Genomic DNA, 16,558 nt, shown 5'->3' on the forward strand with positions numbered 1-16,558 from the left:
TAAGAATATCAATCTATAATTTTTTTTGTTGTGTTTCCCCAAAATTCCTGATGAACATGTTTGTCCTGGTGCTCTCTGCAGAAGACATGCATGAAAAGTATGCCTTGTTTCACTACAAGAATTAATATTCTGATTTGAAACCCCTTAACATGTTCATTTACGACAAACATTTGAAAAAAATAAGTCCGATTTATATAAAAACATTACATTTCCCGTAAGAGTGCTAAATTTGATCATTCTGTCATGTTTATTCTGTCATCTGTATAAGCCATATTTAAAGGCCAAAAACAGATGATATCTCTGAAATGCCCTGAATGTGATCTCTACAGCCGACACCCAGACATCAAACTGTGGCAAGTACAGTCTCCGAGAAATTCACTAAAATATAATGTCCTCTACTGAGGAAAGAAGTCTATGCCTGGTCCCAGGAGGATATAGTACTGAATATCTTTTGGCTAAATTAATGTTTTATGATCATAACAGTAATTCTTACTTAAACAAAACAATGCAATAAAATATTTTTTTACAAGTTAAATATTAAAATCTGGATTTATATCACACACACACAGTTATAGTAAAGCATTAGTAGCTATTCTTACTAGTTTATGTAGGCTACTGTATATACAGACACTGGAACTTTGCATTAAAGACGGAATATTTTGTACATGTATAGCCTATTTTATTGATGATTAGAGCACACGCCATCAATAGGCACACCATTAACTTCCTCAAAATACTGCACCTGCCTAAAAATAGCATCAGTATTACCGACTGCAAGCTGTACACAAGAAATGTCATCAACATGATTAATTCAAGTACAAGTGAATAAAAACAATGCACCAACAATTGAGCATTGTTAACTAGGAAAAAAAAACTTAGAACAGATTATTTTAGATGCACTTAATGGATTTCATAATTTCCTGAAAAAATACAAAAAGCAGAGTGGACACTTCCTATTGAAAAGTGCTAAAGTAAGCCCTTATGCATATCTTAAGTTTCTGTTTTTAAAAGAAATACGAAAGGAACAACTTTTCACAGTAGTATTTGGAAAAATGCAAATAATGTCTAATTAGAAAACACCATAATTTGTTATTCACACTAAAAAAAGAAAATGTCTACATGTCACTGCATTCTATAGAATATTAAAGCAAATGTAATGGGTTTTGTTTAAAAGTTCATAAGGTTAGTATAGAAAAATGACTGTATAAACAAGCTCATATCTTCTCTAAACTGAGTGCATTTGTTGTGACTGTGTGGATCGTGACACTTGTGTTCCCTCCTCAGAGAAAGCTCTTTCAAAAACACGTCTGAGGGAGAGTTTAACCTTACTTTTAAAATCCTGCCCCATGAAAACATACAGAATGGGGTTCAGACAGCTGTTGAAATACGCCAAAGAGACAGCCAGGGGATCCACTGCCAAAGCTACCAAGGAACTTGATTGCTCTCCGTACATTATTATCAAATCCACTATGTGATACGGCAGCCAGCACAGAAAAAATGCCATAATTACAGCCAGCATGATGCGAATCGCTCGTCCAGAGTGAAAATGACTCCTGCCTAACTTGCGTGCAATGAATCCGTAGCATGTTGTGATGCATATGAGAGGAACCAAAAAGCCAAACACAAATCTGATGATGCTTAACGTTCCAAATGCTGGAAGGCTGGAATCAACTTCTTCATCAGCATGAAATGTGCAGAGCGTGATGTTAAACTCAGTGAAAGTTTGTCTTGATATCATAAAGGGCAAACTGAGCACCAAAGCTAAGATCCAGGCCATTGCACAGGACAGTAGTGCGATGAACAGGCTGCGATGATTCTGAGCCCAAACCGGTGTGATCACCTGAGTAAACCGATCCAGACTAATCAAGTTCAAGGTGAAAACGCTGGCAAACATGTTGATGATTATAACAGAGGGGAGAATCTTACACATGATGGATCCATACGGCCAGTGGTGATCAAGGAGTTTCTCCGCCACACTGAAGGGTATGGAAAGGCAGCACAGGAGGTCCGCAGTCGCTAGATTGAGAAACCATATTGTATTAACAGTCCTCTTCATCTTCATTCCAGCGATGTACACAACAAACATGTTTCCAGGAACTCCGAGGAGAAACGTCAGGAAGTAGATGACCAGAGAAAGTGTCCTCATGGAATTGTTCACCTCTGAAGACACGGGGTCTGTCATACTTTCATTGAAACACAACAGACAATCATATCCAATGTCGAATTCAATGATTTCATCGTCTGTTAATGTCTGGTTCATTTTGCTTGACTTGCTGCTGTCCAAAGTGCTCTGTTAATCCTATAAATATAACATATCAATCAAAAATTCATTTAGCAGATACAGATCAAAATGAGGAAATGAACAAACAACATTCAATATTATTAAACATATAATATCAGTTGGTTCTAAATAGTCATGTATTTGTTGATATGGTTTGAGTCACACTTGAGTTTTACAGATCTAATAAAAGTGTCTTACAAAACTTGTACTCACCTCACCAGCTGCTCTGTACTCACTAGCGAACTTCGCCCTGCTTACCACTTTAAGGCGAAACCACAGGAAATGGAAGGAAGTCCTACTGCTTTGATGAAACAACTACAAAGAACTCTTAGGGTAAGCATATGAAAAAATTCCTTTTTTTTTTACCAAAATATAATTTTCAGTATTCCGTCAAGAATGCTGTTCTTGTAGCACAAACTGAAGGAGTTCTGATCTTCTGTTGCAGTTGTTTCTCACATTCTGTTTCCTATTGTGGTAAACCAAAACCAAAACCGGAGAAGCACAAAGAAGCTGTGAATATCCACTACTTTGTAATTTGCAAAATAACATGACCAGTGCTTATTTGCCTGCTTATCATTGCTGTAAAAAATAGCTGCTACCACCAGACAGCCCTCAAATGAAATGGGTCCTATATGTACTAAATGATTTATATATGGCAGTAGTCTCATATTGTGTCTACGAGCATTTACAAAATGACTGTTGGAATGTACTGCATTCTTGAGAGCTGACTAAAAGTGAATCATAAAAGGAATTTAGATGTTTATCTGCCTTACCAAACTGGATGAGATATTGGTTTACATTAATCCACCCAAGAGTATAATTTTTGTTTACTCAATTAAGATAAGATCGTTTTTTCCTCTGCATTTCTGGGAAAAGAAGAAAGCCCCTCAAAAATTTGAGATTGCATATTTTATTTGGATTATTATTTTTTTTTTTTTTTTTGCGTAACAAAAAAACTGGATACAACAATCCCCCCACCCACCCAAAAATATATATTTTTTTTCCAGATGTGTAAAAAAAAGAAAAGTTTATAATAAACAATCAGGCCAAAGTCACAAAAATGATACCATGTGTGTAATTTAATATTTTTTATTGGAAATATTTTGTAAACATTTGATTTGCCCACTTTATTGCGTGATAAAAATTTAAATAAAAAAGAACTCAAATAAAATGTGATTATTTACACCATGGTTTTGGCAAAACAGTCAAATATAATTATGTGCTTAAGTACTAAACATAAGGGGAAGCAAATGAGCTTTTAAAAATATACCAACACCAAAACCTACATGAATAATTTAATTTTCAAACATTACTTCAGTCCTTCCAAGACTACGGTTTCATTGAAAAGACACCCGGCTCATCTGGCAACAACTATACACAAATAGCAGAGAAATGGAACCAAGTTTTTTTATATAATGTATGTCAACCATCAGCATCATTCAACAGTTCCGAGGGTTATTTCTTAGTTTGAAAAAATGCACACACAAGAGTGTAAAATGTTACACTACGGCTATCAGTACAGGTCATATGTCCACCGAAATGTTTATCTTTATAGGAAATGCTATACCAATGAATCAGTTCATGCAAGGAGAAAATCCATTATGTAACATACAATATGCAACAGTAAGAATGAGTTTAACATTTGATTTAATACAGGTTTACGGTTTGTTCTAAAAATAAATTTAAATTAAATGCAATAGTACTGAATTCCACCAGAAGTTTAACAGCATCCCAAATGGTCCATCATTAGCCAATATTCTTGTCAAGTCATAGTAAATACAGGAAACTGATGTGTGGTTAAATTAAATATATACATAATCAAATCTGTACAGTACAAATTGTCAAATATTTTTCCCTCCCTACTGCTGCTTTTCTGGATTTGAAACCAACATTAGCTTAAACCGCAATCAACCAGCAAGAATAAGTTTCTTAAAACGGTGCAACAACAAGAAGTTTTAAGGAAGTGGCCTCCACAGAGATTTTTCCACAAAAACTAATTATAAACAAGGCCAGAGTGTCTGAAATAAGTGTTTTTTTGGTTGTCACCATTAAGCTTTATGAGTAAGTCCAAACTTAGACAGAAGTAACAATGTAAGACCCACTTTCAGTTGTGTCTCCTTTAGTGTCTCGCTTTTTAGCATTGCTTGAAATAGGTGTTGGGATCTGAGATGGTCTTGGAGTTGTGCTTTCGTCACTACTCTTTCTGGGGCTTGGTGTGTAATTAAAAGGACTTACCCTAGCAGCCACAGCACCACTAGGGGAGCTGTGTTTGCTAGAGTTAGTTGAGCTAAAAGGTGTGCGTTCAGCAACTGGGAATTCATGGACCTCTGTGCCAGTGTTTGGGTTACTTGGTGCAGGCTTGATATCTGTGACTTTTTTATCAAGAGACTCGCTACTTCTGAGTAAATTCAGATTTGTTTCTGAACCAAGGTGGCCCATAACTCCATTTTCACTTGCTAGTGGCTGTTTTGAGTGTGATTCGCTTGAGTCCCTGTCACAAGGTAGCCCTTTGTTTGATTGACTGTCAATAACGGGAGGTGTGTTTGCTGTGGGTGATTTACTAGACCTTGGATTATTTATGGGACAGTCTTCAATTCTCACCCAGATATCATCTGTCTTGGACATAGCAGCACCCATTGAATGAGCAGCATCACCATTTGGATCTGGTAAGTCTAATGTCATAGAAGGTACATATGAGCTTTCGCTCTCTTTTATTTTCCTCCATGTTCCTTTGCGTTCCAGGCCACCCTCTTTACCTGATTTTTGAGGAGGATTAGTGGGTTGCTGTTCATCCTCACTTCTTCCCTTCTCACTGGACTCAGATGAAGCAGAGAGAATGGAAGAGCTGCTGCCGGTTCTTTTCCAAGTGCCTACTCTTGGGAGAGATGATGAATGTTTGCTGTGCTCCCTTTTCCATGTCCCTGTCCTGTTGACTGGGAGCCTGGAAGGGCTTTCTGAATGGGATCGGGAGATGTCATGCCTTCGCAGTGACTTTCCATTACCATTCTCTGCAGAGTTCTGACCATGAGGGGACTTTCTCCAACCACTTCCCTGGTATGGTAGACTAAGTGACATATCAGGTAAAGATGGACTAGATACTGGAGTCTGTGACTGGCTTGGAGATGAAGGTGACAAAGACTCAAAAGATGCAGACTCCTCTAATTTCCTTTTTAGTGTTGGACTAGGGGCTTCTTTGATAAATGTTGACTGACGAACAAGTCCAGGCTTCTCGGACCGGTCAGACTCACTCCCACTGGATTTGGTAGATGACATTCTGGACAAATCTCCCTTCTTTGAAGGGCCTGAGGCTCCACACTGGTTTAGACTTTTTGAGGCAGATTCACTTCTAGGAATTCCACTGGTACTTCTTGGCAAACCACTCTGCTTTGTTGGTGTTTGCTGGCCCAGTTGCCTACCTGGAGAAGTGTAAGCCATGCGTCCAGATCCAAAAGATTTTGTTGAAGCAGCACTGGGGGATGCAGTACGAGGCAGCTGGGTTAATTTGCTGGATTGGTTCAAACCATTCCTACCAGGTGAAACTGAGGCATGACCAGGGGACTGCATAGGCCTTGTTAGAGATTGCTGAACAGGTCTAGAAGGTGTGGAGTCTCTAGACCCAGATTGAGAGGAAACTTTACTTGACCCTCCTTGAGACGATGCTGCGTCCCTGGCAGGACTAGGTTCAGAATTTGCTGGGATTTTCATAGGTATTGGAGAGTTTCCAGGTCCAGGTACTTGTGATGGTGGTTTTGACATTTGGCCACGTGGAGGGGTTTTTTGGGGTACCGGACTGGTGCTAGGAGAGCTACTCCTCACACCAGGAACATGAATCATTGTCCTCCCTCTGGAGATCACAGGAGCTTGAGCTTGTCTGTGCTGAAAGGACATGCTTTCAAGACTGGGTCTGGGCTTTCCTGTGATTAGACTTTTATAAACTTTCTTTCCTCCTTTCAGACTCTTAGATTCTTCCTCTTTCTTTTTGGACTCTAAAGTGCCTTTCTCACCAGGTTTTAGTATCCTTGGCCCTTTATTTGTATCAGGCTTATTGTCCTCCTGATTTAAAGGGAGATGGAAAGGCGATCCAATGGAAATGCCCGATTTGAGAGACAGAATAGAGTCCGAATCAGAGGAACCTTGTCTGGAGAGACATGCTGCAGCCTGATGAAGACTGCTAACTATAGAATTGGCACCCTCTTGAATGGCTTTCCAATCAAATGATTCAGAGTCTGGTGATAAGGCTTGCTCTGAAATAGGGCTATGTGTGTCTGTGAGATCTAATATAAGATCTGGTTCCTCTGCTAAAATACCATCAGCCAACATGCTTTTTTCTTCCTTAACCCCTGGTTCCTCAGTTTTACTTCTTGGTGGCTGTTTCTTTTTCTTTGGCATTGCTGAACTGATGCATTCTTGGAGAAGATCATCTTCAGAATCAATACTGAGAGAGCTGAGGGAACTATTTCTAGAGAAGCACACAGGGGTGTCCTCAACGTGAAAGGCCTTTGGCACATAACCAGAGGCTTGTGGCCTTGGGACTTCCATCTGAGTTGCATCATCTTTGTGTGAGCAATCTTTGTTGTTGTTTTCTTGATCAATGTCACTTAATGAGCTAAGGGATGAGTTTCTTGAAAAACATACAGGTGTGTCTTCAATGGAAAACTTTTGCTTTTCATCGCACACTGCTACTGTATGTTCTTTGGGTGCTTGTGGAAAACTTGGTTTTAGAGGTGGTTTTGTTGGAGCTGTCTGAAATGCTGATACTCCATTAGGGTTTACTGGCCGTTCTGCACTGCACTTCAAAGGGGTAACTTTTCTTTGCTCTTTATCTTTTCGCAGCTCAGCTTTCTCTTTAGACAAGTCAAGATCGTCATCCTCAAAGTCAAGTGAACTCAGTGAATCATTGCGAGAGAAGCAATAAGGAGTGCCCTCAATTGGTGTGTAATGATGCGGAGAATCAAAGGCAAACCCAGGACGTGTTCTCACCCCAGGATTAGAAGGCTTATCCGCAAACTCTCTTGTGACTTCTTTGGGCTCTTGCTTTTCCATTTCTTTGTTTTTATCTGGATATGATGCTGCTTCTGACAAGCTATTAGGACCCTCTAGCTGTTTGATCATCCTTGCTCTGTACTCACTGCTTTGTGGCATAGGTTTTACAGGAGAAGTTGGCTTTTTCTTTTCTAAGTCTTGCTGAACTAGGTTGCTAGTAGCGGTGGATGGATGCTGAGCCTGTTCAGGCATCTTCTGCACTCTAAATGGCTTGTGAATTTTGCCTTTGGGCATTGCCGAATTGATACACTCTGCAAGAATATCGTCCCCTTCGTTATCAGCCAAGGGAGACTGCATGGGAGGTGATAAACCTATATCTTTAGCCTCTGCACTTTCCCCCTCTGGCAGAGTGTCTTGTCTTTGACCAGATGCTTCTGCATGGGAAGCTGAACTTTCATTGCCCACCATCTCATTTGGGGGTGAATCAATTGTGAGGTCACTGAGAGATGTTGCTGTGGAAAAGTTAATGGGTGTTCCCTCCACACAGTACACCCGGGGCATGTCTTCACAGTGTGTTAGGGTAACATGTTTCAGCTGTTGTCCTCTGTTTTGTGGTGGCAACAATTTATAAACAGGGAGCTGACTTGGTTTGCGAGCCAAGGGTGGGGGTATTCTAGAGGTGGTTGAGGGCGATTGCTTTTTGGTTTTTCTTGATGAATTTGTTGGCATTGCTGAGTTTATACAGGCCTCTAGAATTTCTATGTCGTCGTCATCATCCGAGTCATCCAAGATGTCTTTTCCAGGTTCAGTTGATGATGGTGGTTTCTCTTGAACCTTGGGCTCTTGGATGTCTTCTTTCTCAAACTCTGCTTCATTAGTATGGTCATCCTCATGAACTGGGGGCATTATCCTCAGCTCAATATCTTTATGAATAAAGGGTTCATCTAAACTTAGTGCACTAAGACTTGAAGCACAAGAAAAGCCATCTGGAGTGCTTTCTGTTGCAAAATGTAAAAGGGTATCATTATCTGGTAAAACTTGAACTTTCTGTACAGCAGCACTTACAACTGCATGTCTTGGAGCAAAATCACGTTTTTCAGAATGGGGCGGCACAGTAACTTTTTGTTTTACTGACGTGGATCTGGGTGGTGGAGGTGGTGGTGTCTTGCTGCGACTTGGTGGCATTGTTTGTCCTGGGCTATCAGGCAGATCACTTGGACTGATAATCCCACTTACCATCCCACTGCATGGCTCACTCTGCACAGAACTTGCAATTGAATGACTCCCAAAACTGTCAAGGGAGCTGACAGATGTGCATCTGCTGAACATGAGCGGAGTCTCTTGTACATAATGTTCAGGAGGACTTTTTGGTGTTTGGGCACCACTTTTAGATGGGGATTTAGCACCTGATGAAAATTCCACTGTTTTGTGATGCCTGGAAGCGTCTCCATGTCCCATGTGATGTCGTGGAGGCTTTATGCGAACATAATGGCCTGACAATTGGCTGTCAGTTGTGCGTTGGTCAGATGCAATGTTACTAGAGGATTCTTTTTCTGACATAGGTAGATTTGCGTAGTTTTTGGCTGAGTTGACATTACGCTTGCAGCTCTCCATTTCATCTTCCTCAGAGGACAATGATGATAAAGAGCTACCACGTGAGAAACAAATGGGTGTGTCCTCCACACAATACGTCTGTAATGTTTCTTGATTTATCGTGGGAGCCTTGCATGCTGGGTTCTTCTGAACTGCTCTTGTTGGTCCTGCTCTGCTTTGAGCAGAAGAAAGGTGGAGCTGCTTTTGTCTACCCTGGTTCTTTAAAGATGCCACAGAGGAGGAAGTTTCTTGGCTCAAATAATCTTTGCCAGAACCTTGGGTAGAAGATTGCTTTGAATGACTAAACATGGCCTTCTTGGAGGAAGCATCCGAGTACTTCAAACTGTAATCAATAGGTTGTTCTACATGATGATCCTCATTGTATTTCATGCTGTAGTTTGGAGTTTGCTCATCAAGCTGCTCTTCCTTTGAATAACGCTGACTGAAGTTTGTTGGTTTGTCATCGGCATAGTCATCCACAGTGCAAATAGTTTGAGAGATCTTTTTGTTAAGTCCATGACTTGACCCACTGTTAATTTGTTCATTTGAGCCCCTTGACTTAAATGCAGGCAGGTCCTGTTGAACAAACCTGGGCTGGTACTTTTTTAGTTTATCTTCTCCTTCACTGCCAGCTTCACTGTACATATGGTATCCTGGGCTTTGCGATCTCGGTGGTTTCTGATCTGGCCGTTTCATTTCATCTTCAAGGAGTTTAGGCCTTGCCCACCTTTCATTCTGGCTTGGGCTTTGTCGACCAGAGTTGAGCTGTTCATCAGAATACTTCAAACTGTAGTTAATAGGTGTGTCCAGATCTCCATTGTCATCTTCCATGTGATTTGCATTGTGTATCTTATGGGCAAGGTCTGCAGGATATTTTCTGTAGACACAGCATTTCCCTTCATCATCTTCTGAATAGGTATCCACTGAGGGCTTCATTTGACCTCTCTTTCCATAGCCATCAGTGCTGTTGACACTATTCAGACTGTCATTAGAAGCTCTGTACTCCAGTTTGGGCATTGGGCACGGTCCTCTTGAAGGGTCAGATTTGTTGTAGCTGTATATATTTTGGTGACCATGAACAGCAGTTTGGCATCGGATAATGTCGTCTTGCCCAACGTGAGGGTCTTCTGTGGTTCTATCATCCAAACTTAGGTGCATGCTCTGCACTTCCTCCATAACTACCGCAAATTGAGCTGCAGTCGTGGAAATTTGCACCATTCGCTTGGCAGCCTCAGCATCGGAATGGAAACCTCTTCGCTCTCGATCTAGACTTCTGTCTCTCTCGACTCGGACACTATCTCCATTTCCTCTGTTGTCTCGAGATGATGGGCTTGAGAGCACTGGGGTGTTCATATAAGGTGAACGAACACCGACTCCATTAGGGTTATAGCCATCGGATCGACAGATACCATCATAATCGCTGTAGACGTTATGCTTATGTCTTGGCTTGGCCCTATGGGAGGCTTTCGGGCTCAAGTTGTCAATGTTATCGAAGGTTTCAGAGAGGTGCTGTGCATCTAGTTCTTCAATTAGTGCTTTCTGTTTTCTTACATGCAGGGACGGTAAACTGGATCCAGGAGACATGATGTTGGCATCCTTATACTTGGCAGGCCGATTGGCCATGAGGTTTCTCAAAGCAGCAGCACTTCCCATAGCTATCATCTTGTGCTTGGAGTGAATGAGGTTTTTCAGCATGCTAACTGCACCCATATCCCATAATGCCTCTTGATCTTTCGCGTTCCGAGCAGAGAGATTCCACAGCGTCCCACAGGCATTGCTCACTATCGTCAAACTGTGGGATTTAAGGTGCTGAAGAAGAGTCTGAAGGCAGCTGTTTTCCCTTAATATTTGCCTGAAATAAACCAAAAGAGGAAAAGGTTTGCTGACATGTGGACATAATAAAAATCTGTGAGTGTGTTCAGCTTTCATACAGCATACTCTACCTGTGTTCCTCATTTGTGGCAATTAGGCTTGATACGTTTCTCAAGATGCCACCACCACTTTCTATAATGGCAAGGGTGTTGGTTTGGCTTCTGTATGTTAGAGTGCTCACTAAAAATGCCAAAGCTGCAGGAACAGCACAGATATCAGCTTTGTTTTCAGTGCAATGTGCTGATAAGTTCCAAAGGGCACTCAAGACGCTTTTTAATGTGGATTCCTGTAAAATAATAAGACAGACAGTTTCCTTAATGACTGAAATGCTTGTTTGCATTCTGATGACAGAAATAACGAAATCTCACCTTCTGAATCTCTAAGGCACACTCCATCAAGGCTCTAACACTACCAACTTCTCGCAAGATCTTCTTACTGTTCACATCAGCTCGCCATGAGAGGTTCCTCAAAACACTGGCAATAACCTAAAGTACAATCATTTGGGATTAATGTCTTTCCTTCCAGTGCCATACATGACTATGCAAATTATAACATGAGTTTCCAAGCAGTTATACCTGCTGTAGGTCCTCACTCTCTGACTTCAGTTGAGCTACCATGGCCCTCATGCAACCTTTCATTGAGCAAAGCGTAGCCTGTTGGCAAAACAAGAAAGTAACAGTTAAATGCAAAAATAAACAATGATTGGAAATATATCCATATATTGCTGAGACATAACACACCTTGTTGGCTACATCTCCAAAGGTTAAATTAGTTAGAGACATCCCAGCATATCGTCTTAGTGTAACACTGTAGTGATCACTGGTAAGACCGTAAATCTCACAGTCTACCTGCAGCAGCTCCCCAATCGCCTGAAGGCCACCTGCATGAACAATGCATTGATATAATCAGCCAATAAGATATAAAATTTAGGGTTTTCAATGTCTAACAAGAACAAACAGGAGGACAAGTTTCGTTTATAATTTTGGAAAGCCTACCAAGCTCATTCATGGCGTGCCTGTGCTCTTCATCAAAGGAAAGTTTCATGAGAACACACACCGCTGGGCAAATCTGATGCTCGACTGGTGAAGGCACTGCAGTGAAAGCAAAAGTACATTAATGAGGTTGTACAGCTCCACATACTTAAATTATGTATCAACCATTAAATCATGCATTTAAGCTCCTTCCCACCAGGGCATTTCAAATGAATGGCATTTATAAATTAATAAAAAAGTTATATATAGTACTATATGGAATAATATAAAAAGGCACTGCATTTACTACAGCAATATATTAGGGATACAGTATATAGGCCAGTTTATTACTGTGGTTGACTTGTAAGTTTATTTTAAATGGCTAATGCAGATGCTTCAAAATCAGTGCCTGAGTTTATGGTGATATATACATAACAGGGTTGTTATTAACTACATATAGGCCAATATATTACAGTGTTATGTGTTCCTGTAGCTCAATTGATAGAGCATTGCGATATCAAGCGCAAGGTTGGGGGTTCGATTCCCCGGAAACACATGATAGGTAAAAATTGATAGCCTGAATGTACTGTAAGTCGCTTTGGATAAAAGTGTCTGCTAAATGCATAAATTTAATTTTTATTTATTTATTTATGTTAAGTTATTATATTAAGTTATGTTTGTTTTAAATGGCTAATACAGATGCATCAGATTCAAAGCCAAATTCAAAGCTAAATATATACATAATAGTGTGAACTAAAAATGAATATAGACTAAATATTTTATGTTGTTAACTGAAATAAAACATATTATATGAAAAAATAAAAAAAAATGAAAAATTAAATCATCTTAAAAAAAAATCTAACTGAAATAAGATGAAGTACTACAATGACTGAAACTAAAATACATTATTATAAAATACAATTATTAAATAAATATTAACTAGTAAAAAATAGAAATAGAATGACAAAAGCTAAAACTGTAAATATAAAAATAAAACCAAATTCATAATATTAAAAATAAATGAAAGCAAAAATAAATAGTAAAATGTTTTTTTAAAAAGTTAACAAAAATTTAAATGAAAACTATATAAAGTAAAAATATATGCATTTTAAATATATAAAAAAGATAATTCAAAATATTAATAAATACTATATGTTCTTTATTAACAGCTAAATGTGCAAAAATTTTGCTGAAATTAAAAGAACAGATTTTACTATATATTCACTCAAAATTAACGAAAACATTTCATTTAAATTTTTCAGAAATGTACTATTGTCAATTTAAAGCCCTGTCAGTGAATTGTGAAATCAACACAAGGATGCATGAAACAACTTCTATTTATTTCACAAATTTACAACAACTAAAAATACTGGCACTGCACGGATACCATACCACACCCCCTGCACTATTCCTGACAGCCTGCATATATCATTGCGAGATATATTGGGTCTCACTTGGGTTCTTGTCCTGGTCCACGCCGCGCTCATGGCTTTCCTGCCACTCCCAGCAGGTCTCGCAGTAAGCCCTGATCTGCTCCAGCAGGTGGAGCACACGGATCTCTTGCCGGCCGCGTTTGTCATCGGGCTGCGAGTGGATAATGTTATGCAGGGCGGCGCTGGCCCTCGCCCGGGCCTCTTTGCTGCCGCGGGAATTTCCAAGCAACACAGAGTCCTTGTCATTGCCGTGTAGAAGCTGGATAAGCAGCGGCAGACAGCCGGATTGACGCATAGCGATGCAGCTGTCCTGAGAGCTGGACATGGCCAGGAGCGTGCGAGACATGTCGTCTTTATCATGGGTGCCCAGCATGGACAACAGCGAGTACACCATTTCCACCTGAGCATATGCAGACTTCATTAAAGCGATGCATGCTGTCATTTTGTCTTCAATCATCACAGCAAGTCATTTTGAGACTCAAGCATTGAGAATCTAGCATTAGTTAACCTTAGTGCCCAAATGGCTGGTCAGTCGGCGTGGAACGGAGTAATTTCCTGCACTGCTCATCTCACTGGCGGCGTCATGATCGACCCGAGAACTTGAGCCCTGGCAGACAGAAACATACAAAGTAGTTTCAAACAATATACTTTATAATAATAAAAAAAGTTAAACGGAGTTGTCTTCAGCTAATTGAATCAATGCATTTAAATGCATTTAATATTTTAATAAAAAAAAAATGCAAGTCTTCAGCAAACATTATCAAACCCCTTTTAAAGTTAAATAAAGTTGCACCCAATCCAGTGACATTCTGCACACACCATCCATCTGAAAAATACCATTCGGCCTTAATGCAACTGAAACCAAAAAACCCTTCTGAATTCTAATTAGGGCTCTATGATAAACAATAAAACCATTAGCATCTGCATTCAAATCATTATTATTCAAAGCATGCAGAAGCTTTTGGCACAGATTGAAAGAGCTTTTAAAAAAAGGACTGAATACTTGGCACCCACCGGCAGAAAAAAAGGGACGACACACCAGACGACACTTCTGTTCATGAGACCATCAACAAAATGAGTCTGATTTAGTGGGAGACTATTGCAAATAGATCTAGTACTCACCTGTGAGCAGGCCGCATTACCAGCACCAGCATCTCCTGCAGCGTGAGCTCCTTCGGTTTGTGTCACAGGATCATGCTTGACCTGAAGATTCAACGAGGAGGAATATGAGGAACAGCACGGTAAACCGAGCAAATCACACCTGCAATGCAAGTCACTCTGTATAACTGAGGCTACAGGAGACGGATAACCTGTGTAATCAGCTCTGAGAAGTGCGGATGATTCAGTGCATAGAGATACAGAGCGAGGATGAGTCTTCAGCTTCAGGACAGAAGCTGCACCAGCATCAGGCTCTTCCTGACCTACATTGGCTTCTCATTCAACCGGCGGGATTGTGGAGGAAGTGCAAAAGTGTCCAATAGGATTCATCAACTTAAAGTGAAAATATATATATTATAATATTTAAATTTTTTTATGTACTTATTTAAATAGTTTTATTTTATTCTTTTTGTTTTGTTTTATTCATTTATGACTTCAATTTTAAATAAACCAATAAAACGTACCTTGCATGCATGCTTCGGATGAAAGAAACTACTAATGCATGCATGAAAATGTAATAAATGCAAGCATAACTAAATAAGCTCTCTGCATCCTAAAGCTATGTCACACTACTGTTTTTCTACGCTCAGCCTCACAGAACACGATCCATTAATGCAGCATGCTCATTCAATTAAACTTTTATAACTTCACTGTTTATGCACAGATGTATTTTCTGTGCACCATTTCTATGCATTTCTATGCAAGCTGTAAAGACTGGAATTAGCGCAGCAAGCATACATAGATACGGAGATGGAAATCACATCCTTTCTAAAGCAAAGGAATTAAATGTGTGAAGAGGAACAAGCACTAGCACAATCTGACCACAAATTTCCATAATGACAACATATGATTATCTAGACTTCACAAAATGACTTTCACTTGTTCATGTGGACACAAAAACCATTTTCTGGAAATCTTTTTCAGTCTGACCGCTCAGATTGGATTTAGCGTAGTTTTTCATGTTCTCACGCCACGTAAAACGGGACTACGGGATACACAAATCAGAACTGAACAGTTGTAATAATAAACAGTGTGGACACACAATCATTTAGATCAGATTCCAATCAGATATGCACAAAAATCAGGTTTGGACTGACAGTCTGAACGAGGCTAAATAGAGATCATAACACTGAGCTTTTGGTGAAGCAAAATATTAAAGGAATCGTTCACCCAAAAATGGAAATTTGCTGATAATTCACTCACTCTCAGACCATTCAAGATCAGGATGAGTTTGTTTCTTCATCAGATTTGGAGAAATGTAGCATTGCATCAATGGATGCTCTGCAGTGAATGGGTGCCGTTAGAATGAGAGTCTGATAAAAACATCACAATAATCCACAGCACTCCAGTCCATCAGTGAACATCTGGAGAAGACAAAAGATGAAACAAATCCAGCATTAAGAAGTTTTTAACTTCAGACTTTAATCCATAATAGCGCTTCCTCCAGTGAAAAGCTCATGTGGTGTGAATCAGGAGATAAATCTGCACAGATCAAGCAGCTCTAAACAAATCTGTGGCTTAATTTTGATGTGAGAGACAACAGCAGATGCACTTTTTCACCGGAGGAAGTGTTATTATGGATTATAGACTCTATGTGTTTGAGTTAAAATCATCTTAATGCTGGATGTGTTTCATCTTTTGTCTTCTCCAGATGTTCACTGATGGACTGGAGTGCTGTGGATTATTGTGATGTTTTTATCAGACTCTCATTCTGACGGCACCCATTCACTGCAGAGCGTCCATTGATGCAATGCTACATTTCTCCAAATCTGATGAAGAAACAAACTCATCCTAATCTTGGATGAACTAAGAGTGAGTGAGTGTTATATATAAAATCAATCCCTCAATCTAAACATGACTGTATTATAGTCAGCAGAATAATCCAGTACCTCTGCGTCGGCTGCTTGGGCCTGTAATCGTGTCTGAATCCTCAGCATGTCTTTTTCTATCTGCTGTACCCGAGCCACGCGGCCCTGAGGACACATGATGGAAACTTCATTACCAAACTCTTGGTTTCACTCTGAATTTAGAAGTTCCAGTTTCAAATCATAAATCTCTAGGTTTCAGCATCTCAGCCCACCTGCGCTCGCTTCTCCATGTCCTGACACGAGCCCAGCTGCTCCTCCATCGCGGCTCTGATCTGCCGGGCTTCGTATTCCAGCTGCCTGCGCGTCATATCAGTCTGCAGAGAAAACTACAGCAGCAGAAGAAGTGTGAAGATACAGAGATCATGCAGTGAAAGCCACATGCATACAGTACATACTTAC

General features: G+C 40.0%; 2 protein-coding genes across 4 annotated transcripts in view; both read right to left on the reverse strand.

Moving 5' to 3' along the window:
- Positions 1-293: 293 nt before the first annotated feature.
- LOC132132250 (C3a anaphylatoxin chemotactic receptor-like) lies at positions 294-3,025 on the reverse strand. The gene is made up of 2 exons (XM_059544602.1): positions 2,495-3,025; positions 294-2,299 (listed from the first exon to the last, which is right to left on the reverse strand). The coding sequence occupies exon 2, from the start codon at positions 2,258-2,260 to the stop codon at positions 1,226-1,228; it is 1,035 nt and encodes a 344-aa protein (XP_059400585.1). The 5' UTR covers positions 2,261-2,299; positions 2,495-3,025; the 3' UTR covers positions 294-1,225.
- Positions 3,026-3,354: 329 nt separating this feature from the next.
- Positions 3,355-16,558, reverse strand: part of LOC132132177 (adenomatous polyposis coli protein-like) — a 38,680-nt gene continuing 25,476 nt past the window's right edge. For all 3 annotated transcript variants that reach the window (XM_059544485.1, XM_059544487.1, XM_059544486.1), the window contains 11 exons: positions 16,372-16,485; positions 16,181-16,264; positions 14,256-14,336; positions 13,642-13,740; positions 13,155-13,533; positions 11,725-11,820; positions 11,470-11,609; positions 11,305-11,382; positions 11,098-11,214; positions 10,801-11,015; positions 3,355-10,709 (listed from right to left, as the gene is read on the reverse strand). In XM_059544485.1, coding sequence (XP_059400468.1) covers positions 4,355-10,709; positions 10,801-11,015; positions 11,098-11,214; positions 11,305-11,382; positions 11,470-11,609; positions 11,725-11,820; positions 13,155-13,533; positions 13,642-13,740; positions 14,256-14,336; positions 16,181-16,264; positions 16,372-16,485 — 7,758 coding nt within the window. In that variant the 3' untranslated portion in view covers positions 3,355-4,354. The remainder of the gene's footprint in view (positions 10,710-10,800; positions 11,016-11,097; positions 11,215-11,304; positions 11,383-11,469; positions 11,610-11,724; positions 11,821-13,154; positions 13,534-13,641; positions 13,741-14,255; positions 14,337-16,180; positions 16,265-16,371; positions 16,486-16,558) is intronic.

This window comes from Carassius carassius, chromosome 49 (genome assembly GCF_963082965.1).
Source record: "Carassius carassius chromosome 49, fCarCar2.1, whole genome shotgun sequence".
In the NCBI taxonomy this organism is placed as follows: Eukaryota; Metazoa; Chordata; class Actinopteri; order Cypriniformes; family Cyprinidae; genus Carassius; species Carassius carassius.